Source organism: Artemia sp. Qi Xiang Cuo, chromosome 20 (genome assembly GCF_049724085.1).
Source record: "Artemia sp. Qi Xiang Cuo chromosome 20, ASM4972408v1, whole genome shotgun sequence".
NCBI lineage: Eukaryota > Metazoa > Arthropoda > Branchiopoda > Anostraca > Artemiidae > Artemia > Artemia sp. Qi Xiang Cuo.
In genome coordinates this window covers 38,445,529-38,468,948 of record NC_142813.1, presented here as the reverse complement: position 1 = coordinate 38,468,948, position 23,420 = coordinate 38,445,529, and the positions used below count along the sequence as shown (strand labels likewise).

At 35.3% G+C, this 23,420-nt stretch overlaps 1 protein-coding gene across 1 annotated transcript in view; it reads left to right on the top strand.

The window, feature by feature from the left end:
• Window positions 1-23,420, top strand: part of LOC148940171 (gamma-aminobutyric acid receptor subunit beta-like) — a 189,640-nt gene that overhangs the window by 82,364 nt on the left and 83,856 nt on the right. The window contains exon 3 of the mRNA XM_089106090.1: window positions 4,506-4,584. Coding sequence (XP_088962216.1) covers window positions 4,506-4,584 — 79 coding nt within the window. The remainder of the gene's footprint in view (window positions 1-4,505; window positions 4,585-23,420) is intronic.

Below are 23,420 nucleotides of genomic sequence, written 5' to 3'. Positions count from 1 at the left end.
GAATCAATTAAACAAGTAAAAAAAAACAATTAAAAAAAGAAGAAAATGCAAAACATTTATACAATTAAAAGAATAAAACACAAATAAAAACACAGTCATTTTAGAACCCCTCCGAATGGTCCACATCCCACATGAATAAACCGCACCAGAATGCCCCCGTTCCCCAACTAGGTTTTTACTCATAACTCTTATGTAATAGTAATAAAAATGATAGAACTAATAAATAAAACCTTGAAACTTTACTAAGCGGCTTGTGAGTATGAACAAATTTTATTCTTAACAGTATGTAGATGAAAATGTATCCTCAGTATTTTTTTTTCAGTCTAAATTTTGCCAGAGTCAAAATAAGTAAAAGCAATATTTCTATAAGCATAAATACATATGTTCTTAAGAGAACTTTTCCTAGTGCCCTCTTAAGCAGCGCTCCTATCACTTTTGGGATAGTATAATATGGGAATCTTCCAGCAAAAACTTTTCAATTCCCTAAACGAAATTTATTGATCATGACACTTGCAGATGTGTATTTAACTCGAATCTCAATGGAAGTAGTCCGCACAAGCTGAGGGGTTCCCATGAGTAAATGGGCGAGAAATTTTCATTTTGTAAAGTGGGAGATAAATTCTAGGACGCAAATAGGAAAAGCCAACAGAGAAGGAAAATGTGTTTTACTGCCTTTGAAATAAAATCAGTTAAAGTCGAACGTTGAGAATCGAAACAACGCGATAGATCAATCAAATAGTTGGATTTTGCTGGTGTGAAAAATATAGTCCACAGAAAAAAAAATGTGGATTTTTTTTATACTTCATTATTTTCAAAGTAACTTCCTTGTTTATCTACACATTGTTGAAGACGTTATAAGTGCAATTGAACTTATAATCAGCTGCCATGTGGGGCAGGATGTGTCACCCTTCATGTTGCCCCTCATCTTACACCTATATCTAAGGATCTTATAAGATCTATAGGGCCTTATAAATCCTATAAGGACCTTAGATCCATAAGGATCTTATAACTTAGATCCTCCTGTGTCTCAAGAGGCGCCTAATACATCGACAAGGAGTCTCCAGTCTTAGCTATATCCAGCTGTCGACAGCACACCTTTCCACTTGGGTACAGGAACGTGTTAAGAGAGCAGATATCTGAAAGGTAAGTGCTGTGTAGCGTGCTTTTGGGACGATCCTTCCTTTTTGATCCTACAGATTGGCACTGGAAGATTGCCTTGGGAGTTCTAAGGTCCCCCATTCTCAAGGCATGGCCAAGATATTGCCATCGAAGTTAGCAGATGATATATGTAATAAGAGACTGGATTCGACGCTCTTGCTCTCCGTTTACATGTCATGATTCGGCTGCGTGCTTCAGCATTGGCAGAACATTGCTATTGAAGGGTCTAAGTTTGACACAAAGTGAAAAGACATTAGATCGCCAAATTCTCTTCATCCTTTTGAAAGCTCCTCATGCTTGGCCAATAAAGGACAATACTTCTTTCTGCAATGAGGCAGTGTTTTCAATTTAGCTTCCCAGGTATTTAAATTTGACCATGTGCTCCAAATCTTCATCACCACACTTGAGCCTGGATCGATTTGCTTCCTGAGTTAACTAATAAGTGGATTTTGCCATTTTTCTTGTAATTCTTTGTTAACTTTAAACGTTTTTTTTTAACGAACGGATTCTTAGTAAACTAAAATGTTGACTACGAAACCGCTATTAAAAGTTCTTCGTTGTTAAACATCTACAAAGAATTTCTGGCAAAAAATTTAACTCGGCACCTCATTCTTGCATATGTGGTAAAAGGCTTGGCTTTTGCAAAATACGATGATTCATTTTGTTTATTGGATCATCAGCTGTTTATTAAAATTGCTCACTCGGTGGCTGTATTTTTAATGCTGGAGTTTATTTTTCTTCCTATAAAAGGAAACAAAAGTGTAAAATTTTCACAAAAAGGTTGATTTCTTATTAGCCGAGATGATTTTGGTCGGCTTCATTATTTTGACAGCTTCTGGCCTCCCCTTCCTAACCCTGATGGTCTGTTCCTAATATCTTGTATGGCTCACGTTATAGCAACTTCGAATTTTCTGCCAAACTTTCCATTTTCTATGCAAAGGCCTGGTAAACTTTCTTATTTCACTTAGTTCACTTTTTGGCAAATAAAACCCTAAAAGCGAAAAAAGTAGACTTGTCAGTTAGCTTAGGTCTGTTAAATCGAACGCAACTTTGGTCTGAAGCGGTGAGTTCGATGTCACACTACATCTGGTTTTGTTCGCGTTGAATTTGAGCCTAATGTGGTTCGCCTTCGCTTTTATCTAAATGAAGAGAGGCTGGAGAGCAAATTCCATCATCCATAACGATCTAAAGGATATATCACGGAAATTTTGAAACTGTACAACTATAAATTTACTTTTGAGGCTTCCAACCACTCCTCCCTGTAATTAAATAAAAAAAACAATTTTTTTAACTGAAAGTAAGGAACGACATTAAAACTTAAAACGAACAGAAATTATACCGAATATGAAAGGGGCTGTGCCCTCCTCAACTTCTCGCTCTTTACGCTAAAGTTTTTTATTGTTTAAAAGAAATAGAGTTGTGAGAAAGTCAAACTTTAGCGTAAAGAGCGAGGCGTTGAGGAGGGCACAGCCCCTTTCATATACGGAATAATTTCTGTTCGTTTTAAGTTTTAACATCGTTCCTTACTTTCAATTAAAAAAACTTGTTTTTTATAATTTAATTTTAGAACCTTTTTGAATTAATGCAGGTTTGGATATTGGCTCACCGTACATGAATAATCAAAACAAAATTTGCATATTAATTTTGCTTTTTTTTTGGTTAAATGGCTTTCTTGAAAAATTTTTAATTTTATTTACGAACGTTTTTAAAAGTAATAAATATAGTAATAAAAAGTAATAAAAATAAAAAAAAGTAATAAAAAGTAATAAATATACGTAACTTACGAATTAACTTACTTATCGAACTTCTATATTCATTGATTTTTAATACAGATATTAGGGGGTTAGCCCCCTAGTCAATACCTTACTCTTTAAGCTAAAGTTCGAATTTTGTTCTAATTCTTTAAAAATGACCCCTTAATCATAAAGGCCATTAATTAGAATAAATAGCTCTTACGAAAGTACTAAAAAATCTTTGGCTTAAAGAGCGAGGTATTGACTAGGGGGTGAACCCAATCATATGAGTAGTATTTTCTGTTCGTTTTAAGTTTTGATGTTGCTCCTTACTTTCAGTTGAAAAACTTGTTTTAAAAAAATTATTTTCTGATCTTTTTATTTAATAATGCTGGGAAATCCGGTGCCCCCTTCATAGCAATGTCCCTTCCCCCATGAAAACTGCCTTCATGGAAAGATCCTCCCATATAACCCCCGACCCCCCTCCCCCCCAGAAAAATCCCCCCGAAAACGTCTGTATACTTCCTAATAACCAATACTAGCCTATATGTAAATATTGGGTAAAGTTCATTACTTTCAGCCCTCCCACCCAGGGACTTCGGGGGATTAAGCCATCCTAAAAGACATAGTTATCATATTTTGGACCATCCTGAACAAAATGACTATCTCAAAATTTTAATCGGGTGACTTTGGGAAAAAAATGAGCGTGGAAAGGGGCGTAGTTGCCCTCCATTTTTTTGGGTCACTTAAAAAGAGCACTAAAACTTTTAATTTCCGTTCCAATGACCCTTCCACGATAATCACCACGAGAACCACTGGGATCACCCCTGGGGAGAAAAACAACAAAAAAAACAACAAAAAAACGAAAAAAAACAAATAAACACGCATCCGTGATCTTTCTTCTGGCAAAAAATGCAAAATTCCACATTTTTGAACATAGGAAGTTGAAACCTCTACAGTAGGCTTCTCTGATACGCTGAATATGATGGTGTGATGGTGTGTCATTTAGGTTCTATATTTTTTAGGGGGTCTTTCCCCCTTTTTTCTAAAATCAGCCAAATTTTCTCAGGTGCGTAACTTTTGATGAGTAAGCCTCAACTTGATGAAACTGACATATTTGAAATCAGAATTAAAATCTGATTCCTTTGATGTATCTATTGGTATCAAAATTCAGTTTTTTAGAGTTTTGGTTACCATTGAGCAGGGTGGCTCCTTACTTACAGTTCGTTATCACGAACTGTTTGAAAAAAAGGCCAATGAAATAATTACTGATTCCTGGTGTGTAGTTAAGCTTTGCTATATAATAGTTATTATTGGCGTATAAACAGTTTATAATGACCGTTTATTTTGCAAGGACCGTATATATATTTAGTGACGATCCACCAATAGGCACTCATCATTGCGTGATGGTGCAATCAATCATGCACCGATAGCTATTTTGAACTTATAAACTTATCAAAGGAAACTTATCAAAGGAAATGGTTTAATTTCCTTTGAGCAAACAAAGTCAAAAAAATTTCTGAATTTTTCCAATTGCTAAGCTGCATGAGTCTGACTTAATTTGATAATAATTTTTTAAACAAGATTTTAAAACTGATTTTTTTTTCTTCTTCTAGCGATAACTTTAATGTCACAGGAATTCTCAATTCCCTTCAGCAGGGTTACGACAAACGTGTTCGTCCAAATTACGCAGGTAATAATCTTTTATTCTGATGTGCTAGTCAAAGTCTTTGTGCTTTCGTAAACCAGATTAGTAGGGGCAAATGCGGTATGGAATTTCTGATATTTTCCTTATGCCTCGCGTCTTCTCTGAAGCTGTCTCCTCCACCAAATAAAACCTCCTCGCCTTATGCCGTGTATTATCCTCTTTATTAGGGAGCTGCCATCCTCCCCTACCCTTTACGCTAAAGTTTGACCAGGGTTTTCCAGAAAATATTTAAAACTAAGACAATAGTTGATGGATGATAATTACTAATGTTTAATTTTACGTTCCACTGTCGGGATTGAAAATTATATTCAAATTAAAGAAGACAAAATTTATTCTAATATACAAATCGCGGACAAATTTTTAACAATTATTTACAAATACAAATTTTTTGAAAGCATTTTAAAACGTAAAGTATACAGCTAATGACAATAATAAGTGTTTCCTTTTACGATCATCCTGGAAATGAGTCTGCAATTTTTTTTTTATTTTGCACGGCAATGTTCTTGTGTTCGAGCTTGCGCTCTTGAAACGACGAGGTAATAGAGTCAAAGTACAATCTTGCAGTATTCTGCTATTTCTGGCGAAAAAATAAATAAAAGGGAGATATGTGACTGCTACCCTTAAAAAAAGATGCGATTTTCCTTGTTTTTCAAGACACGGAGGGGGGCTCAAAGCTTTCAACCGAGGGCTTAAGACCATGGTGGCTCAGAAAGTACAATTATTGTGCCGATCAGCAACCATTTTTGAAGGGTTCCTTGGGTACTTTTTCTTTATTCCCGAAAATTTATTTTACAAATAAATTTTCATTACTAAAATAAACCTATAAAATAGTGACCATTCTTAATTCAACTTTAGATTTAACATTTTCCTCACAAAACATTTGTTTTTAAGATGGGTTTGTAAGACTTTCGGTTACTATGTACTGTAGTAGGCTCTACAGTACTGGAAACCTTGTTATACAAAAGTAAAACATTACCGTAAAGACCAGGGGTAGTGGGAATGGGAGTTCCCATAAAATTTATATGACACCGATAAAATCAAACAGAAATTAAACAGAATAAAGGTCAAATAAAACTAAAGATCAACATTAAAATAAAAAATTAGAGAAATTATCATATATACGAGGAGGTCTGCTGCTCCCTTGACCTCCACTTTTTACACCACTGCCCCAAAAAGGAATTCTCTAATATAAGAGCGATGTCATAAAAAGTTTACTAATTTCTTGTTACAACACCTAAAAAGTGAAAGGGTATGTATAATGGTATTTTATTTAAAAGATATAAATTTTATTTTAAGTTTTTTGAATGGCAATCGGTGAAGAAATGTCTACATGAACTGGCAAACTATATTTTTCTGATCTAAAATGGTTTCAGATAATTACGTTTGAGTGGGTAGAAGTACTCTTCATGTGGTCTATAAGTTTCTGTTCTTTTTAGTTTTAATGTTGGTCTTACTTTCACTAAACAAAAAGTTAATTAAAAAAACTGTTTAGTTTTCCTAGGACGAATCGAAATTTCTGGAGAAATATGATGGAATGTAGGCCTCTTCAATTTATTCAATATGGCGGTCCTAAGTTTCTCTAAGTTAAAGGTTTGTTCCCTCATCTTTGAAATAATCATTTTATCATATAAAAAAAAATACTTTGTGTTGCAAAACCTTCCCCTTTGATGGAAAAATTACCTAGACTATATGCTTTCGATCAGTAAACGGCTTAAGAATACTAATGTTTAGATTTTTTTTTCTTTTTTTACTAACAACACGGTGCTTGTGTACGATATCGCTAATGATGGGTCTATTATTACCTAGGAATATGGACAAAAGGTAATTAATATGAAGTTTAGCTGGGAATTTCTCATATTGGACGAATATGCAAAAGGAGAATCAAATAAAACCTCCTTATTGCGAAGGTTTGTGAATAATTGTGGGACAGGCAAGCCATTTCTATGTAAACCTTGAACAGGTCAAAAACGGCCTACTAAGATAATGTCAATTTACTTTATAGGATTTTCTCTGTTTGCTATAGGATTATACGAAATAATCCTTCATCTTTACAAATGAAGGATTCGATCAAAGAAAGTAAAAAAGATTCTGTTATACAAAATAATAACTATATCAGTGATACTGAAGGAGTATAGTACTATAGTGATACTGAAGCAGTAGTGTATCTTGATATTTTACGGTAACTTGCTGAAGGAATCTGGTTTATCTTCCCGGTAGCTTAGGGCAGATTGCGACACATGTGGTAAAGATTAAGGTGTGATATTCGGAATTTAATTCTTAGAATTTGAGTGAGAGTGAAATTGTTCCGGGGGGAGGACTAGTGCTATTTATTTATTTATATTTAAATTGGCTGAAGGCTTTGCTCTCAGTGTTATTTGAAGGTTGATTCAGGATACTTGAAATAATTTTTCTGGGGTATTTATTTTAATTTTTTGAATTTTTGAATTTTGTTCATGGTTGTTCAATAGGTGTCACTACATTGGGGTATGCCAGATTATGGCATGGCCCACTCATATTGCCTGGGTAATGAAATTTAAGCGCCGAAACCCATTTAGGCAATGAGTTTTCATCTGATGAGCCCCTATATGTGGTGATCACCTTAGGAATATAATGTTTTTGTAGATTTAAGGTGCTATAGCTTGGTTTCGGAACATTGACGTATACTTATTGCTGTTGATTTTTGCTCTATTTGGGACCTGATTGTCGGATTGTTGAATTGGATATTCTACTTTATCCTGGGGAACTGGATGGATGAGTAGGGTCTAGATCTTGTTCAAGTGCTCATTCATTTCAGTTACTGTAGTAGGAAGACACTTTTTTTATTTTTTTTTTATTTTTTTTAGCCAAGTAATTACCGTAATACATTATAGAAAAAATGCTAAATAACTGAAGAGGAGATTAAAATCACAGAGTTTATGTTTTGGAACATTTGCAGCCTTAGCTCAGTTTACTGTACTCTATACATGAATGAAACTTTACTGCTAGTATGGAGCCAGGAAAACATTTAGAACAAAACTTAAAATAAGTTAGAGCTATTAGGGATTTATAACAAGGTTGTCAAAGCAGATGTTCCTTCTATATTAAGGTCTCAAGAGTTTTTACTTTTTCTGAATGTCTGTCGAAATATAAAAAAAACGTCGAAATGTCTGGCGTTATAAATGCCATTGTTTTTCTTTAGGTATGACAGAAATGGAACTTGTTAGGATGGAGAGGAGCGTGACAGCCTTAGGTCGTTTAACGCAACAACGAGTTTATAGCCATTATAAGGGACAGAGTCACAAGTTTTCGATAGTAGAACGTTTGGATTTGGTTCTTTTCTTGGTTAAGAGAGCTAAATTTGAATGTCAAAAACGTATACATTACTTTTTGAAAGAGAACATGAATAACTGGGTTCAAGCTTTTTATATGTTAAAAAGCATAATTATGGATATCAATTGTTATGGTAAAGCGTTGCTGCAACACCATCGTTTAACTCATGTTTAACGAATAAATTTTAACGAACTTCTTTTTTTTTCACTTTGTTCCGTAATATTGTCCCTAGTAAATCCCTAGTTTCACTAGTAAAGCAGGGCCTAAAGGATCTAAAGGATTAAAATCCTTGCCAACAATCTTCTGACAAGGATTAAATGTCATTTTTGACTACTGAAAGCTGTACGCCAAAAGAATTTTGTTAGCATTTTATGTACAGTTTGTACATAAAATGCTGTATAAAAAGAAAAAAAATGTACGCACAGGATCCAAACCAGTTTTTGAAAACGTTTGGCTCTTAAGATTTAATAAAAAAGAGATGTTTTTTCCATTAGGTAAAAATGAGAACTTTTTTAAAGCAATAATTCATATATATATATATATATATATATATATATATATATATATATATATATATATATATATATATATATATATATATATATATATATATATATATATATATATACTATCCTAAAAGATTAAGTGGATTAAGTCATCCTAAAAGACATATTTATTAGATTTTCGACTATGCTGAACAAAATGGATATCTCAAAATTTTAAATGGGTGACTTTGAGAAAAAATGAGCGTGGGAGGGGGCCTAGTTGCCCTCCATTATTTGGAGGGCACGCATCGTGATCTTTATTCGAGCAAAAAATGCCAATTTCCACCTTTTTGCAGATAGGAGCGGGAAACTTCTTTTATAGGGTTCTCTGATAAGCTGAATGTAATGGTGCAATTTTCGTTAAAGTTAATTAAAAATGCAAAATTTCACATTTTTGCAGATAGGAGTTTGAAGCTTCTTTAATAATGTTCGTTGATAAGCTGAATCTGATGGTGTGAATTTCGTTAAAGTTAATTAAAAAAATTGCAATTAAAACAAAATTTTATTGTTTAAAAAAAATTGAGTTGTGAGAAAGTCAAACTTTAGCGTAAAGAGCGAGGGGTTGAGGAGGGGACAGCCCCTTTCATATACGGAATAATATCTGTTTGTTTTAAGTTTTCACGTCGTTCCTTAACTTCATTTAAAAACAACTTGTTTTTTTCTATTTAATTTGTGAATATTTTTGAATCAACGGAGGGTTTAATTTTGACTCACCGTGCTTGAATAATTAAACCAAAAATTGCAAATTAATTGTAACTTTATTTGGTTAAATGGCTTTCTCGAAACTTGTTGAATTTTATTTACGAACGTTTTTATTAGTAATAAATATACGTAACTTACGAATTAACTTACGTAACGAATTTCTATATTCATATATTTTTAATACGTATATTAGGGGGTTTGCCCCTAGTCAATACCTTGCTCTTTAAGCTAAAGTTCGAATTTTGTTTCAATTCTTTAAAAATGAACCCTTAATCGCAAAGGCCGTTAATTAGAATAGATAGCTCTTATGAAAGTACTAAAAAATCTTTGGCTTAAAGAGCGAGGCATTGACTAGAAGGTGAACCCAATCATATAGCTAATATTTATTTGTTCGTTTTAAGTTTTGATGTTGCCCCTTACCTTCAGTTGAAAAACTTGTTTTTTTATATTTAATTTCGGATTTTTTTTAAAATAATGATGGGAAATCTGGTGCCCCCTTCATAGCAATGCCCTTGCCCCCATGAAAACTTCCTTCATGAAAAGATCCCCCCATATAACCCCCGGCCCACCCCCACCCCGCACTACCAGAAAAAAATCCCCCTGAAAACGTCTGTATACTTCCCAATAACCAATACTATATGTTAACATTGGGTAAAGTTAATAACTTTCAGCCCTCCCCCTGGGGGCTTCGAGGGATTGATCATCCTAAAAGACATAGATATAAAATTTTCGACCATGCTGAACAAAATGGCTATCTCAAAATTTTGATCGGGTGACTTTGGGAAAAAAATGAGCTTGGGAGGGGGCCTAGTTGCCCTCCATTTTTTTTAGTCGCTTAAAAAGGGCACTACAACTTTTAATTTCCATTCCAATGAGCCCTACCACGATATTCTAGGACCCCTGGGTCGATACGATCACCCTTGGGGAAAAAAAACAAAAAAACAAAACAAATAAACACGCATCCATGATCTTTCTTCTGGCAAAAAATGGAAAATTCCACATTCTTGTAGATAGGAGCTTGAAACCTCTACAGTAGGGTTCTCTGATACGCTGAATATGATGGTATGATCTGCATTAAGGTTCTATAACTTTTAGGGGGTCTTTCTCCCTTTTTTCTAAAATCAGCCAAATTTTCTCAGTTGCGTAACGTTTGATGTGTAAGACTAAACTTGGTGAAAGTTCTATATTTGAAATCAGCATTAAAATCTGATTCTTTTGATGTATCTATTGGCATCAAAATTCCGTTTTTTAGAGTTTCGGTTACCATTGAGCAGGGTCGCTCCTTACTTACAGTTCGTTACCACGAACTGTTTGAAACATAATTTTTATCCAACACGATACGTGTTGGATAAAATTACTGCAGTATTTTGGTTTGGATGCTCTCATGTTTATTTGTTGATTTTAAAATTGCTAAAAAGAAAAGAAATATACATTTATACATGTTCAGACACCTTGTACCGGTGTTCAATTATAATTGATAATCAAACAGTTCGTGATAACGAACTGTAATTAAGGGGCAACTCGCCCCAATGGTAAGCGAAGCGCTAAAAAACGGAATTGCAGTTAAATTTCCTCAAAAGAATTGGATTTTTATTCTTATTCCAAATGTATAAAATTAATTAAGTTTAATGTAACCATCAAATGCTACATGCCTGAAAAAATTTGCCTGATTTTTGAAAAAGGGGAAAAATATCCCCCAAAAACCAAGGGATGTTAATGAACGTTACATCATCAGATTTTTCTATTTAATAAGCTTAAGGTTCGGAATTGGAAATAGGATTAAGCAAATTTAGCAAATTTGTAGTTCAGTGAAACTAACAAACGGCAAAATAGAGCAATTCAAATACAAATAAAATGAGCACTCTCAATCCATAACAAATGAATCATAATGAAATAAAAGTTTCATTTGATAGAATAAAATATACAAACATGTGCATGACAGCGTGATTTTTATTTCCAATAGTAATACTGCTTAAAACGAAATGAAGTCAAGTATTTGAATTTTTTGTAGATTCTAAGTAATATATTGTATTTCATTTCTGAAAAGGGCTTGATGCTAAAGTTAACAGACCAAAAACCCTAAAATCAAGCCTAAAAACCAAGAAAACAAATTGTCTTCCAAAGTCTTTAGTTTTGTTTGTGAGGTTCACCTGTGGGTTAAGGCTTTGCATTTCCTAACCCATCTCCTAATTTATAACCCTCGAATCCGATCTCTATGGTCTAATAAAACATAAACCTTGAGACATACGAGGGTGGTAGGCCTTTTGCAGCTAGGTGATGTTACAAGATTAAATAAAACAAACTAGCTTTTTCAACTAAAAGTAAAGACCAACGTTAAAACTAAAACGAACAGATATAATTCCGTATATGAGGGCGCTATCCCCTCATCAATCCCTCGTTCCTTACACTAATGTTTTTTTTTTGTCAAAAATCTGTAAGAAAGACTGATCAAGCACAAGAGTCAATGACTTTGAATGGGAACAGTTTTTTTAAAAGAACTTTAACCTTTAGTGTAAAGAATGAGGGATTGAAGAGGGGACAATCTCCCTTATGTACGGAATAATTTCTGGTCGTTTTACGTTTCAACATTACTCCTTACTTTCAGCTAGAAGATTTTTTATGTAATCGTCAAAAGAAGCAAACAGTTTAAAAGAAGAGATATAAACCACCCGATTGTGTTTAATTAATTAGTTTTGATAATTATTTTATAATTTAATACCGTAAGATAATTATATAGACAGAAGATAAAAATTTTCCCTCTCTCTCTCTTGGTGAACATTCGGTCTAAATATTCCTTCAGATGAAGTAAGGCTTCATGAAGCAACCATCTCCTTCTCTCCGAATTAATCAGAACGTCTCAAGAAAATTTGTAAAACGATAAAATAATAGTCCAAAATAGGGATAAAATCCTTTCTAATAGACAGTGTATAATAAATTTCAAAAAAAATACCGGATATTTCGGTCACATATACAGTGACCGTCATCAGTAGTAAAACTCTGATGTAGGAAAACTAAAGTTTTACTACTGAGGACGGTCACTGTATATGTGACCGAAATATCTTGTAATTGTTGTAAAATTTATTATACACTGTCTATTAAAAAGGATTTTATCCCTATGTTAAACTTTTATTTTATCGTCATGGAAAGGCAGTGTGGTCTCCAAAATTATCTAATTTGTTAAACATAGATTAAAAATGAGATTTCGAGACCTAAGACACCTCTCTCATCAAAAATAGTTCATTGATCCCTGCCTTACATTGGCGAGCAACTAGGCGACACTGTAAATACATTAATACAATCTTGAACTAACAGCTCATTAAAATAACTGTATATCATAGTCAACGTAATAGTATTGACTTACTAAAGAGGAACGTGCCTTTCTTTATTTTTTGTTCGGCTAACCCTTTGGTTCACCCCGGCCGTCATCTAAAATAGATAGTCTTAGCGCTGAAAGTGCAACCAGGTGCCCCATTATCCGCATACGATTTTGGATGACGATTTTAAGATAAATGTTTTAATCAAAACGTCAACAAGTCTGATAAGTATGCCTGTGGAGTCGACGTCACTCCTACAGCCTTAGGAGCAATTGTCTTTAATTATGTACATAATTCTTCTTTACAGATAGGTTTTAGTATAAGATGTAGTCATGTCTAGTCTTGTTTCGCCGATCAGCTGGAAGCTCTTAGGAATGGCTCACTAGGCCAAGATTCTGAGAATTTCGCATGAGTATACTCTTGAAATGACACGTGCATGTGAGTAAATCAAAACCTGCAACTGCATGTGCCACTGCATTTTCAAATTATGCTTAAAATCTCGGGAACGGCTTTGGTGATTAAGTTAAAACATCCAGGAAGTGTTAGGAGAGGAGTGGTTCAAATTGTTCCCATCAATATATGACATGGAAAGGGGGCGGAAGTAAATTGAAAGCCACTATGTTTATCCAGGCCACCGAAATACCATATATGCAATGTCTCGAAAACAGTTTGGGGAATGGAGTTGAAGCTTCTAGATACTGTTCTAGACTAGAAACTGTTAGAAAAAGAAAGAGAGGAGGGGGCAAGTTAAATTCAAATGCTGTGTTTGGGAAGAGGGAAGTTGGTAAAGAATTTTCATTTACGATATATCAAAAGGTTTCCGCACTTTAAGCTTTTTTGGGACTTTTGATCAATGCATGGTTTAGTGGCGAGATGGATCAAGAGACACTAACACAAAATATTTGTTCTCACCAAACATTTGCTTAATCTGAGGTCAGAGCAATGTACAGGGGCACTATGTGCCCCCGCAGGCTATCAAAATAGCATATGTCTTATGAACAACGTAAAGGGTGCAGCTGTAGCTTTCAAGATGTTTTGGGGGAGGCAAGAGAACTGCAAACGTTTTGCTTAAATATATTTAACCAACCCATCTAAATATTTTTGACTGTAAGCCCATATAGGAAGTAGAATCAATTCACGTCTAAGAAGTAAGCTTGATCAAAAGACATTATGTTTTGAAAGATGATCATAATGTTTTGATAGATGATGACAAATCTCAGGAATGATGGAGACTCGAGGGAGCACAAACTTTGACTTGGGATAGGGGCAGAGTTGAATTGGATGATATCTTGTATCCAGATTATCAAAATAGCATATCCAAAAAATTTTAAGAATGCCTTGTTGGGATCAAGGTTAAGATTTGGAGTGCCTTAAGGGAAGTGCCTTAAGTGTAAGGGGAAGAGGGATCAGGCAAAGAAACTTCCTGTGTTTGTTCGGAAAGTGGGGATTTGGGGATCAACAAATGTACATATCCGATCTGCCCAAAAAATTTTGGTAGTATTAGCCCTGGTGAAACCTAGAATATATTCACGGTGAAGTAGTGAAGTAAATCAAAAACGTTATTTGCACCCAGGTATTCAAAATGGTGAATATGTAATTCTCAGTAAGGACTAGGTGATTGAAATAAAAATTCAGTGAGTTTTTGTGAAAGGCGGGGTAGCTTAAAAAATAATACTTTTATTATTTATAAAAGTATTAAGCCAAATTGAGCCAAATTGTATTAAAAGTATTAAGCCAAAAAGAGAGCCAAATTGTTTCTTCCTAAAAAAGACCAACATTTTTTTCAAGGTTCAAAATTGTATCCGTAAGTTATTGTGTCGAGAGGACCCTTATGTAAAGAAGAAACTTGAAACCAATTTGCTTCCATTGGATGTGGGGGCAAAACTTTTTTTCCGATCAGCTAGGACTCGAGATGCTATTGTTCAGCCCAGTTGCTTCACTTTGAGTGTTTTTGATCATTCCAGGTTGAAAGATTGAGAGATTCAGGACTCCCCAAAAAAGGGGCTTCAAGCTTTACCTCTCCAATCGATTTAAAATGACGTTCACAAAGTTCCCTGGTCACTTGAAAAGGGGATACCACCAGATGGCTAATTTGACAGTGTATATATATATACAAACCTTTGAATTATCCAACCAACCAACCAGTATTTTAAGCCTAGGAGTCCAGCTGGACATAAGGAAACATATTAAGAAAACAATTCTTGCTTCATAATATACAGAATAATCCTAGTTAACACATTTTTCAGGTGGAGAGCCTTTATCTTCACTTCTTTCCTTGTTTTTCCAGTTTTTCTAAGAAATTCATGAATTTCTTAGAACCTATATATTCACAGAGTATATACCCCCACCCCCCTAATGGGCAAACATATACCTATAATTGCAACCTCAATCCAAATACAACATCCATTTGCATCACAAATGAAATTTACTACCATATTAGCCTTGTGGTGGATGTCCGTTGAAAAGATATACAGAAAATATTGGCTTCATCGAGTCATGGCGCCAAAAATGGAGGATATTTTTTCCCCGCCTTTGACAGGCTTGTACTTAAAAGATATGTAGACAGTACCTGGTAGACCTCAATGAGATGAGAGATGAGATATAAGATGGGTTTTGTTTTCAGCTAGAAATTACATCATACTTAACTGGCACTTACCGCATTTTTAAATAACATTATCGACCAAACGTAGAAAAGGGTAAGAACTTGTGACGCTTTACTAAGCCACTGTTGTGGGTTGAGCAGCGTCACTCAATCTTTCATCATAAACCAAACTCATTCACTCTTCTTACTCTTTTCTTACCTTTCAATGCCATTCAACCCTCCCGAATAAAAAATAAAAATACCCACTAAACATTCCCCCCAAAAATAAAAAATATAAAAAACAGCAATCACATATACTCAATTCCCTCCCAACGAAAAATTTTTTAATCTAATGTAAACTGAAACTGGTTTTCTGACTCTCTAATGCTCTCCGGGAAACCATTCCACAAATTAACTGCATAATTTTTAATCATATGCAGCGCAATAGCGCTGCCTAAGTAAAGAACGATGTTGCCACAACATATTATTTATTTTATTTATTTTTTTTCCATCATACCAAGGCAGTTCGTATCGAAGGAGTTGTCGTAGAAGCTTCGAAAAGGGCTCATTCGATTATAAATTAAAGTGGCTAGTGCCCTTTTTAAAAGTTGAAAGTGATTGGAGGACAACTAGCCCCCCCCCCCCACGCCCATCATTTCTCCAAACACATCCAATCAAAATTTTGAGATAACCATTTTGTTCAGCGTAGTTGATTTCCAGATAGAAAATATGTTTTTGAGGAGGACACTCCTCCACAACCCTCGGGGCAAGGGTTTTAAGTTTTGCCCTGGGGGCATATAAGGTTTTTATAGAAAGCGTTCTCGTAGAAACTTCAAAAAAGGCTTATTCGATTGGAAATTCAAAAGGCTAGTACCCTTTTTAATAGTCGAAAGTGAATGGAGGGCAACTAGCCCCCCCACGCCCATCATTCCCCCAAAGACATCCAATCAAAATTTTTAGATAGCCATTTTATTCCGCATAGTTTTAAGTTTTGTAAATTAGGTCTTTGAGGATAACAACCCCCTCACAGCCCTCAGGATAAGGGTTGTAAGTTGTGCCCTGGGGACATATAAAGTTTTTATAGAACGCGTTGTCGTAGAAACTTCAAAAAGGGCTCATTCAATTAGACATTGAAATAGCTAGTGCCCTTTTTAATACTCCCCCACAGCCTTCAGGGCAAGGGTTGTAAGTTATGCCCTGGGGATATATAAGATTTTTATAGAAAGCGTTGTCGTAGAAACTTCAAAAAAGGCTCATTCGATTGGAAATTCAAAGGGCTAGTGACCTTTTTAATAGTCAAAAGTGATGGAAGGGCAACTAACCCCCTCTCACGCCCACCTTTTCTCGAAACACATCCAATAAAAATTTTGAGATAGCCATTTTGTTCAACGTAGTTTTAAGTTCTGTAAATTAGGTCTTTGAGGATAACAACCTCCTCAGAGCCCTCAGGACAGGGGTTGTAAGTTGTGCCCTGGGGGCATATAAAGTTTTTATAGAACTTATTGTCGTAAAAACTTCAAAAAGGGCTCATTCGATTAGAAACTGAAATGGCTAGTGCCCTTTTTAATAGTCGAAAGTAGTTGGAAGGCAACTCACACCCCTTCCACACCCACCGTTTCCCCAAACACATCCAATCAAAATTTTGAGATAGCCATTTTGTTCCAAGCAGTTAGTTCAGGAAATTATACCTTTGAGCTGGACACTCCCCCCAAAGTCTTCAGGGCAAGGGTTATAAGTTATGGTCTCAGGGCATATAAGCTTTTATTGAAATATTTGTCGTAGAAACTTGAAAAAGCGCTCATTTGATTGGAAATTCAAAGGTCTAGTGCCCTTTTTAACAGTCGAAAGTGATTGGAGGGAAACTAGCCCCCCAGGCCAATCATTCCCTCAAACACATCCAATATAAAAATTTTTAGATAGCCATTTTGTTCAGAATAGTTGATTTCCAGTTAGAAAATATGTTTTGAGAAGGACACTCCCCCACAACCCTCGGGGCAAGGGTTTTAAGTTATCCCCTGGGGGCATATAATATTTTTATAGAACGCATCGTCGTAGAAACTTCAAAAAGGGCTCATTCAATTGGAAATTGAAATGGCTAGTGCACTTTGTAATAGTCGAAAGTGATTGGAAGGCAGCTAACATCCCTTCCATGCCAACCATTTCCCCAGACACATTTCCAATTAAAATTTTGATATTGCCACCTTTTCTATGAAGTTTAAAGTTCAGGAAATAATATCTTTGAGCAAGACACTCCTCCAAGATCCTCAGGACAAGGGTTATAAGTTATGCCCTGGGGGCATATAAGGTTTTTATTGAAATCTTTGTCGTAGAAGCATGAAAAAGGGCTCATTCGATTGGAAATTTAAAGGGCTAGTGCCCTTTTTAAATAGTCGAAAGTGATTTGAGGGCAACTAACCCCCCTCTCACGCCCACCTTTCCCCCAAACATATCCAATCAAAATTTTTAGACAGCCCATTTTATTCGACGTAGTTGAAATTTTTGGAAATTAGGTCTTTAATGATGACAACCCATCCCCCCACAACCCTCAGGGCAAGGGTTGTAAGTTATGCACTGGGAGCCTGTAAGGTTTCTATAAAAAGCCATGTTGTAAAAACATCAAAAAGGGCTCATTTAATTGAAAAATGAAAGGGCAAGTGCCCTTTTAATAGTCGAAAGTGATTGAAGGGCAACTAACTCCCCTCTCCTGCGCACCATTTCCTGAACACAACCAATCAAAATTTTGATACATCTATTTTGTTCAACGTAGTTGAAAGTTCTGGAAATTATGTATTTAAGGATGATAAACCCCCCAGTTATGCCCTGGGGACATATAAGGTTTTTAATGATAGAGTTGTCGTAAAAACTTCAAAAGGGGTTCATTCAGTTGGAAATTGAGAGGGTTATTGCTCTTTTTAATAGTTGAAAGTGATTCGAGGGTAACTAACCTTCCTCTCGCGCTCTGCATTCCCCCAAACACTTCCAATCAAAATTTTCAGATAGCCATTTTGTTCAACGTAGTAAAAAGTTCTGGAAATTAGGTCTTTAAGGATAACAGACCCCCCCCCCAGCCCTCAGGGGGCGGGTTTTAAGTTATCCCCGGGGGGCAAATATGGTTTTTATTGAAAGTGTTGTCGTAGAAACTTCAAAAGGGCTAATTTGATTGGAAATTGAAAGGGCTAGTGCCTTTTTTAATAGTCGAAAGTGATTGAAGAAAGACTAGCTCCCCTATCACATCTACCATTTTCCCAGATACATCCAATCAAAATTTTGAGATAACCATTTTGTGTAACATAGTTTAAAGTTCTCGAAATTAGGTCTTAGAGGATGACAACCACCCTCAGAGCCCTTAAGGTAAGGGTTGTAATTTATGCCCTGGGAGCTTATAAGGTGTTTATAGGATGTGTTGTCGTAGAAACTCAAAAAGGGCTCATTCGATTGTTAATCGAAAGGCCTAGTCCCCTTTTTAATAGTCGAAAGTGATTGGAAGGCTTGACATTTTTATGGTAAAGATCGATGTGGATATAATGTATTATTTGTTTTTTGTTGTTGTTTTTAAGACCCGGGCACTTTGTATCGAAAGAGTTGTTGTAGGAACTTATAAAAGGGCTAATTCGATTGAAAGTAGAGAGGGCTGATGCCCTTTTTAATAGTCGAAAGTGATTGGAGGGAAACTAATCCCCCTCCCACTCCCACCCTCCCATTTTACATTATTTTTTAAAAATAAATGTTTCCATAACATTAAATCAAAAAGCACTGTGGTAATGCTAATTCCCAACAAGGCATCTCAGCAGTATCCCAAGAACGGCTGAAGGTATTATGTTCAAACTTCAAAGCTATCAAAGAAAGTAAACTGATTTTTTTGCGAATGGCATCAAGGTTTCCTTTTCAGGTCAACTAGAGTAGGTATGAAACAAAATTGAACCCTACTATTTGTGTTCAGATTTTTAAGAGTATGTATGTTGTTAAAAATTGCAGAAAAGTATTCTCGAGCATACAAATCGCAGGCTAAACTATAAAGTATTAAAAAAACACGAAAAGATTTAATGTATTAATTACTTTTTCCCTGAAAAGACTATCAAACAGTTCGTGGTAACGAACTGTAAGTAAGGAGCGACCCGGCTCAATGTTAACCGAAATTCTAGAAAACGGGATTTTGATACCAATAACCTACAAGGAATCAGATTATAATGCTGATTTTAAATATATACGTTTCATCAAGTTTAATCCTACCCATCAAAAGTTACGCGCCTGAGAAAATTTGGCTGATTTTCGATAAAAGAGGGAAAGCCACCCTAAAAGTAATTGAACCATAATAAAAATGACACCATCAGAGTCAGCGTATCAGAAAACCCTACTGTAGAGGTTTTAAGCTCCTATCTACAAAAATGCGGAATTTTGCATTTTTTGCCAGAAGAAAGATCACGGGTGCGTGTTTATTTGTTTGTTTTTTTGTTTTTTTCCCCCCAGGGGTAATCGTATTGACCCAATGGTCAAAGAATATCGTGGGAGGCTTATTGGAACGGAAACTAAAAGTTGTAGTGCCCTTTTTAAGTGACCAAAAAAATGGAGGGCAACTAGGCCCCCTCCCATGCTTATTTTTTCCCAAAGTCAACCGATCAAAATTTTGACATTGCCATTTTGTTCAGCATGGTCGAAAATATGTTAACTATGTCTGTTAGGATGACTTAGTCCCCCGAAGTCTCCGGGGGGAGAGCTGAAAGTTATGAACTTTACCCAATGTTAACATATAGTATTGGTTATTGGGAAGTATATAGAAGTTTTCAGGAGGGATTTTTTCTGGTAGTGGGGGATGGGGGTTGGTCCAGGGTTATGATGGAGGATCTTTCCATGAAGGAAGTTTTCATGGGGGAAGGGATGTTGCTATGAAGGGGCGCCGGACTTGACAGCATTATTTAAAAAAAAGATCAGAATGTAATATAAATAAAACAAGTTTTTCAATTGAAAGTAAGCAGTAACATCGAAACTTAAAATGAACATAAAATATTACGTATATGATTGGGTTCACCCCCTAGTCAATACCTCGCCCTTTAAGCAAAAGATTTTTTAGTACTTTCAGAAGAGCTATTTATTCTAAATAACGGCCTTTGTGATTAAGGGGTCATTTTTAAAGAATTGGAACAAAATTTGAACTTTAACTTAAAGAGCGAGGTATTGAATAGGGGGCGGGACCCCTAACATACGTATTTAAAATATATGAATATAGAAGTTCGATACGTAAGTTAATTCGTATGTTACGTATATTTATTACTAAAAAAAACGTTCGTAAATAAAATGAAACAAGTTTCGAGAAAGCCATTTAACCAAATAAAAGTAAAATTAACATGCAAATTTTGTTTTAATTATTCATGTACGGTGAGCTAAATCAAAATCTGCATTAATTCAAAAACGTTCAAAAATTAAATAAAAAAAACAATTTGTTTTAACTGAAAGTAAGGAACGACGTTAAAACTTAAAACGAACATAAATTATTCAGTGTATGGAAGGGGCTTCCCCCTCCTCAACGCCTCGCTCTTTACGCTAAAGCTTGACTTTCTCACAACTCTATTTTTTTTTAACAATAAAAAAGTTTAGCGTAAAGAGCGAGGCGTTGAGGAGGGGGCAGCCCTTCCATAAACGGAATAATTTCTGTTCGTTTTAAGTTTTAACGTCGTTCCTTACTTTCAGTTAAAAAAATTGTTTTTTTTATTTAACGTCAATATAAAACGAACAGAAATTAATTAAAAAGACATTTTCCACAAAATAAGTTTTTCAAAGAAAAGTAAAGAACTCCATTAAACAAAAAATGAGCAAAAATAAAATCAAATAATCTACCAAGCTTGAAACTACCGCAAATCAGCATTGATAAATAAATGAAACGCAAAACGAACACAAATTACAATAAATAGCCGAGTCAAACTCAAAACGAGCAATCAAAACGAACAAACGAGCATTAATTACAAAACTCTATCGACTCGTACTCCTTACTTCTGAGACTAAGCTTCCACGACCTCTAGTCCAATGCCGATGATAATCTGAATTAAACTTAAAAAAATCTCTGAAATATTCAGGAGATAATCTATTAAGCACTTGGTAAGTAATGAAAACTTAAAAATCTGATGAAAATTTAAAATTCTAAGACTCATAAAACAGTCACGCCTGCGCTTATACTGAATAAACTCACCTAGTACTCGAAGCGCCTTATTCTGAAGAATCTGCAGTCTTTTAATATTTGAAGAAAAATTAAATGCATAAATACAGCAACCATAAACAATAAAAGGATGAAAAACAGTATGATATATATTTCTTTAAACAGTTAAAGGTAAAACCTGTTTCAAACGCCGCATCACTCCAAGAAATCATATTTATGTGTTTCCTCTAACTATAATTATTGTCAACATAAACTCCCAAATATTTATTTTTAAAAACCTGTGAAAGCGACAAATTTTCAAATACCATAGAAACGCTATTTACAATTTTTCCTATCCTACTAAAAATCATATAATTTGTCTTAGAAGTACTAACAGCCAGGTAACTCAAGGAGGTAAACGCCAAAAGGTTTTCCAGCGTTCGGTTTGCCTTAGCCGCCAGTTCTTCCCGGGGCCGTGCAAAAATTGTCAAAGCAGTATCATCTGCAAATGCTGTCATAGTTGCTTCAGGAATGTAGAACCTCAGAGTATCGACGTATTCGAGAAAGAGTAACAGACCCAGGACTGAGCCCTGTGGAACTCCGCATTTTACAAGATAGACTCCACTAACAATGTCACCTAACATTACTTTATTTGACCTTTCATAAAAATATGATTTAAACCAATTCTAGCAAACATCTTCTATCCCCAGACTAGACAGACGACACAGCAACAACTCAAAATCCACAGTGTCAAAGGCTTTTTTGAAGTCGACAAAGATTGTTAAAGGAATGAGACCTTGTTCCAGAGCTCCATTGACTACATCCAGAAGATGGTGAACAGCATGGCTAGTAGAATGTTTACTGCGGAATCCAAATTGGCTGTCATCCAATATTCCTGGTTTATCCAAATATTCATAAAGGCTCCTGTGAATTATCTTTTCATAGACTTTAGAAAAAATAGGCAATAAAGAAATCGATTGCCAATTCGATTGTTCTTTTTTGTTGCCTCCTTTACATAATCGTATTACCTTTGCCAGTTTAAGACCACTAGGGAATTCACCGGTATGGAGTGGTAGATTTATCAAATGAAGTAGACAAGGTAATATATAAACTAGGATGACATTTACAGCTCTAAGATTAAGCCCATGTATTCCAGCCGAATTGAACTTCAGTCCTTTAACTGTGGTCTCGGTCTACTTTGCTGTGTACTTCTCGAACGAAAAACTGCACCCTTCACCTCGATTATCAATAAAGGGCTTTCACAGATGTCTTCCAGACTTTTTAGCTTCTTCTTCCTTAATACTTGTGCCAATGTTCCTGAAATATTTTCTAAACTCATCCGCCATTTCCCATTTATCAGTGATTTCACTTCCATTCACCAGCAGACTCTTTACTCTATCATTATCATTAGTCTTATCTTTTAAAACCTCATTTATTAGTCGCCAGGTGCCTTTTGCATCACTACTTTACCGTCAAAAGCAGAAGCATAGTATGCTTTTTTCTCACTGCGACGCGTATGGTTAACTTTGTTTCTCACTCGCTTAAATTCTTCAAACAAACTCACACTTTCCGGACTCTATAAATGTTCTTCGAAAAGCTGGTTCCGCATTTCCATCATTTCCAGCAATTCTGTTGTCGCCCATGGCTTTCTTGGATTATTTTCCTTTTTTCATTTGTCTTCAGAGGACAAGACGCCTCATATACCGGTAAGAGAATATTCATAAACCTGTTAAACGCTGTGGTTGCATTTTGCTCTTCGCTAACTTCATCCCATGCTATAGTACTAACTTGCTCTTTCAGCTTTCTCAAGTTATTATCTCTCATATCTCTATAAACTTTCTTACTTAGTTTTTTAGCCGAAGTTTTATTACTATCTACCATACAAACAATTGGGAGGTGGTCAGAAGCAGGTTGAAGGAGAACATCACAGAATGCTTGTCTCAATAGATTCGAAGAAACAAATATGTTATCAATTAATGTTGCCAACTGAGCAGTGATACGGGAAGGAATCAGATTCACTGGGTACAAATCGTAAGATAACGCCAGATTTAAAAATTCTAAATTAAAACCATTTAAATTCAATAAATCAAAGTTAGAATCACCCAAAATAACGCAATCCGATCGACTAGACTGGGCCCTACTTAAAAACTGATCAAACCCCTGAAAAAATTCCTCCAAACGAGCACCAAGGGGTCTATAAACCAGGCAAACAATTAGCTTTTTACCTTTTTCTATTTCAATCT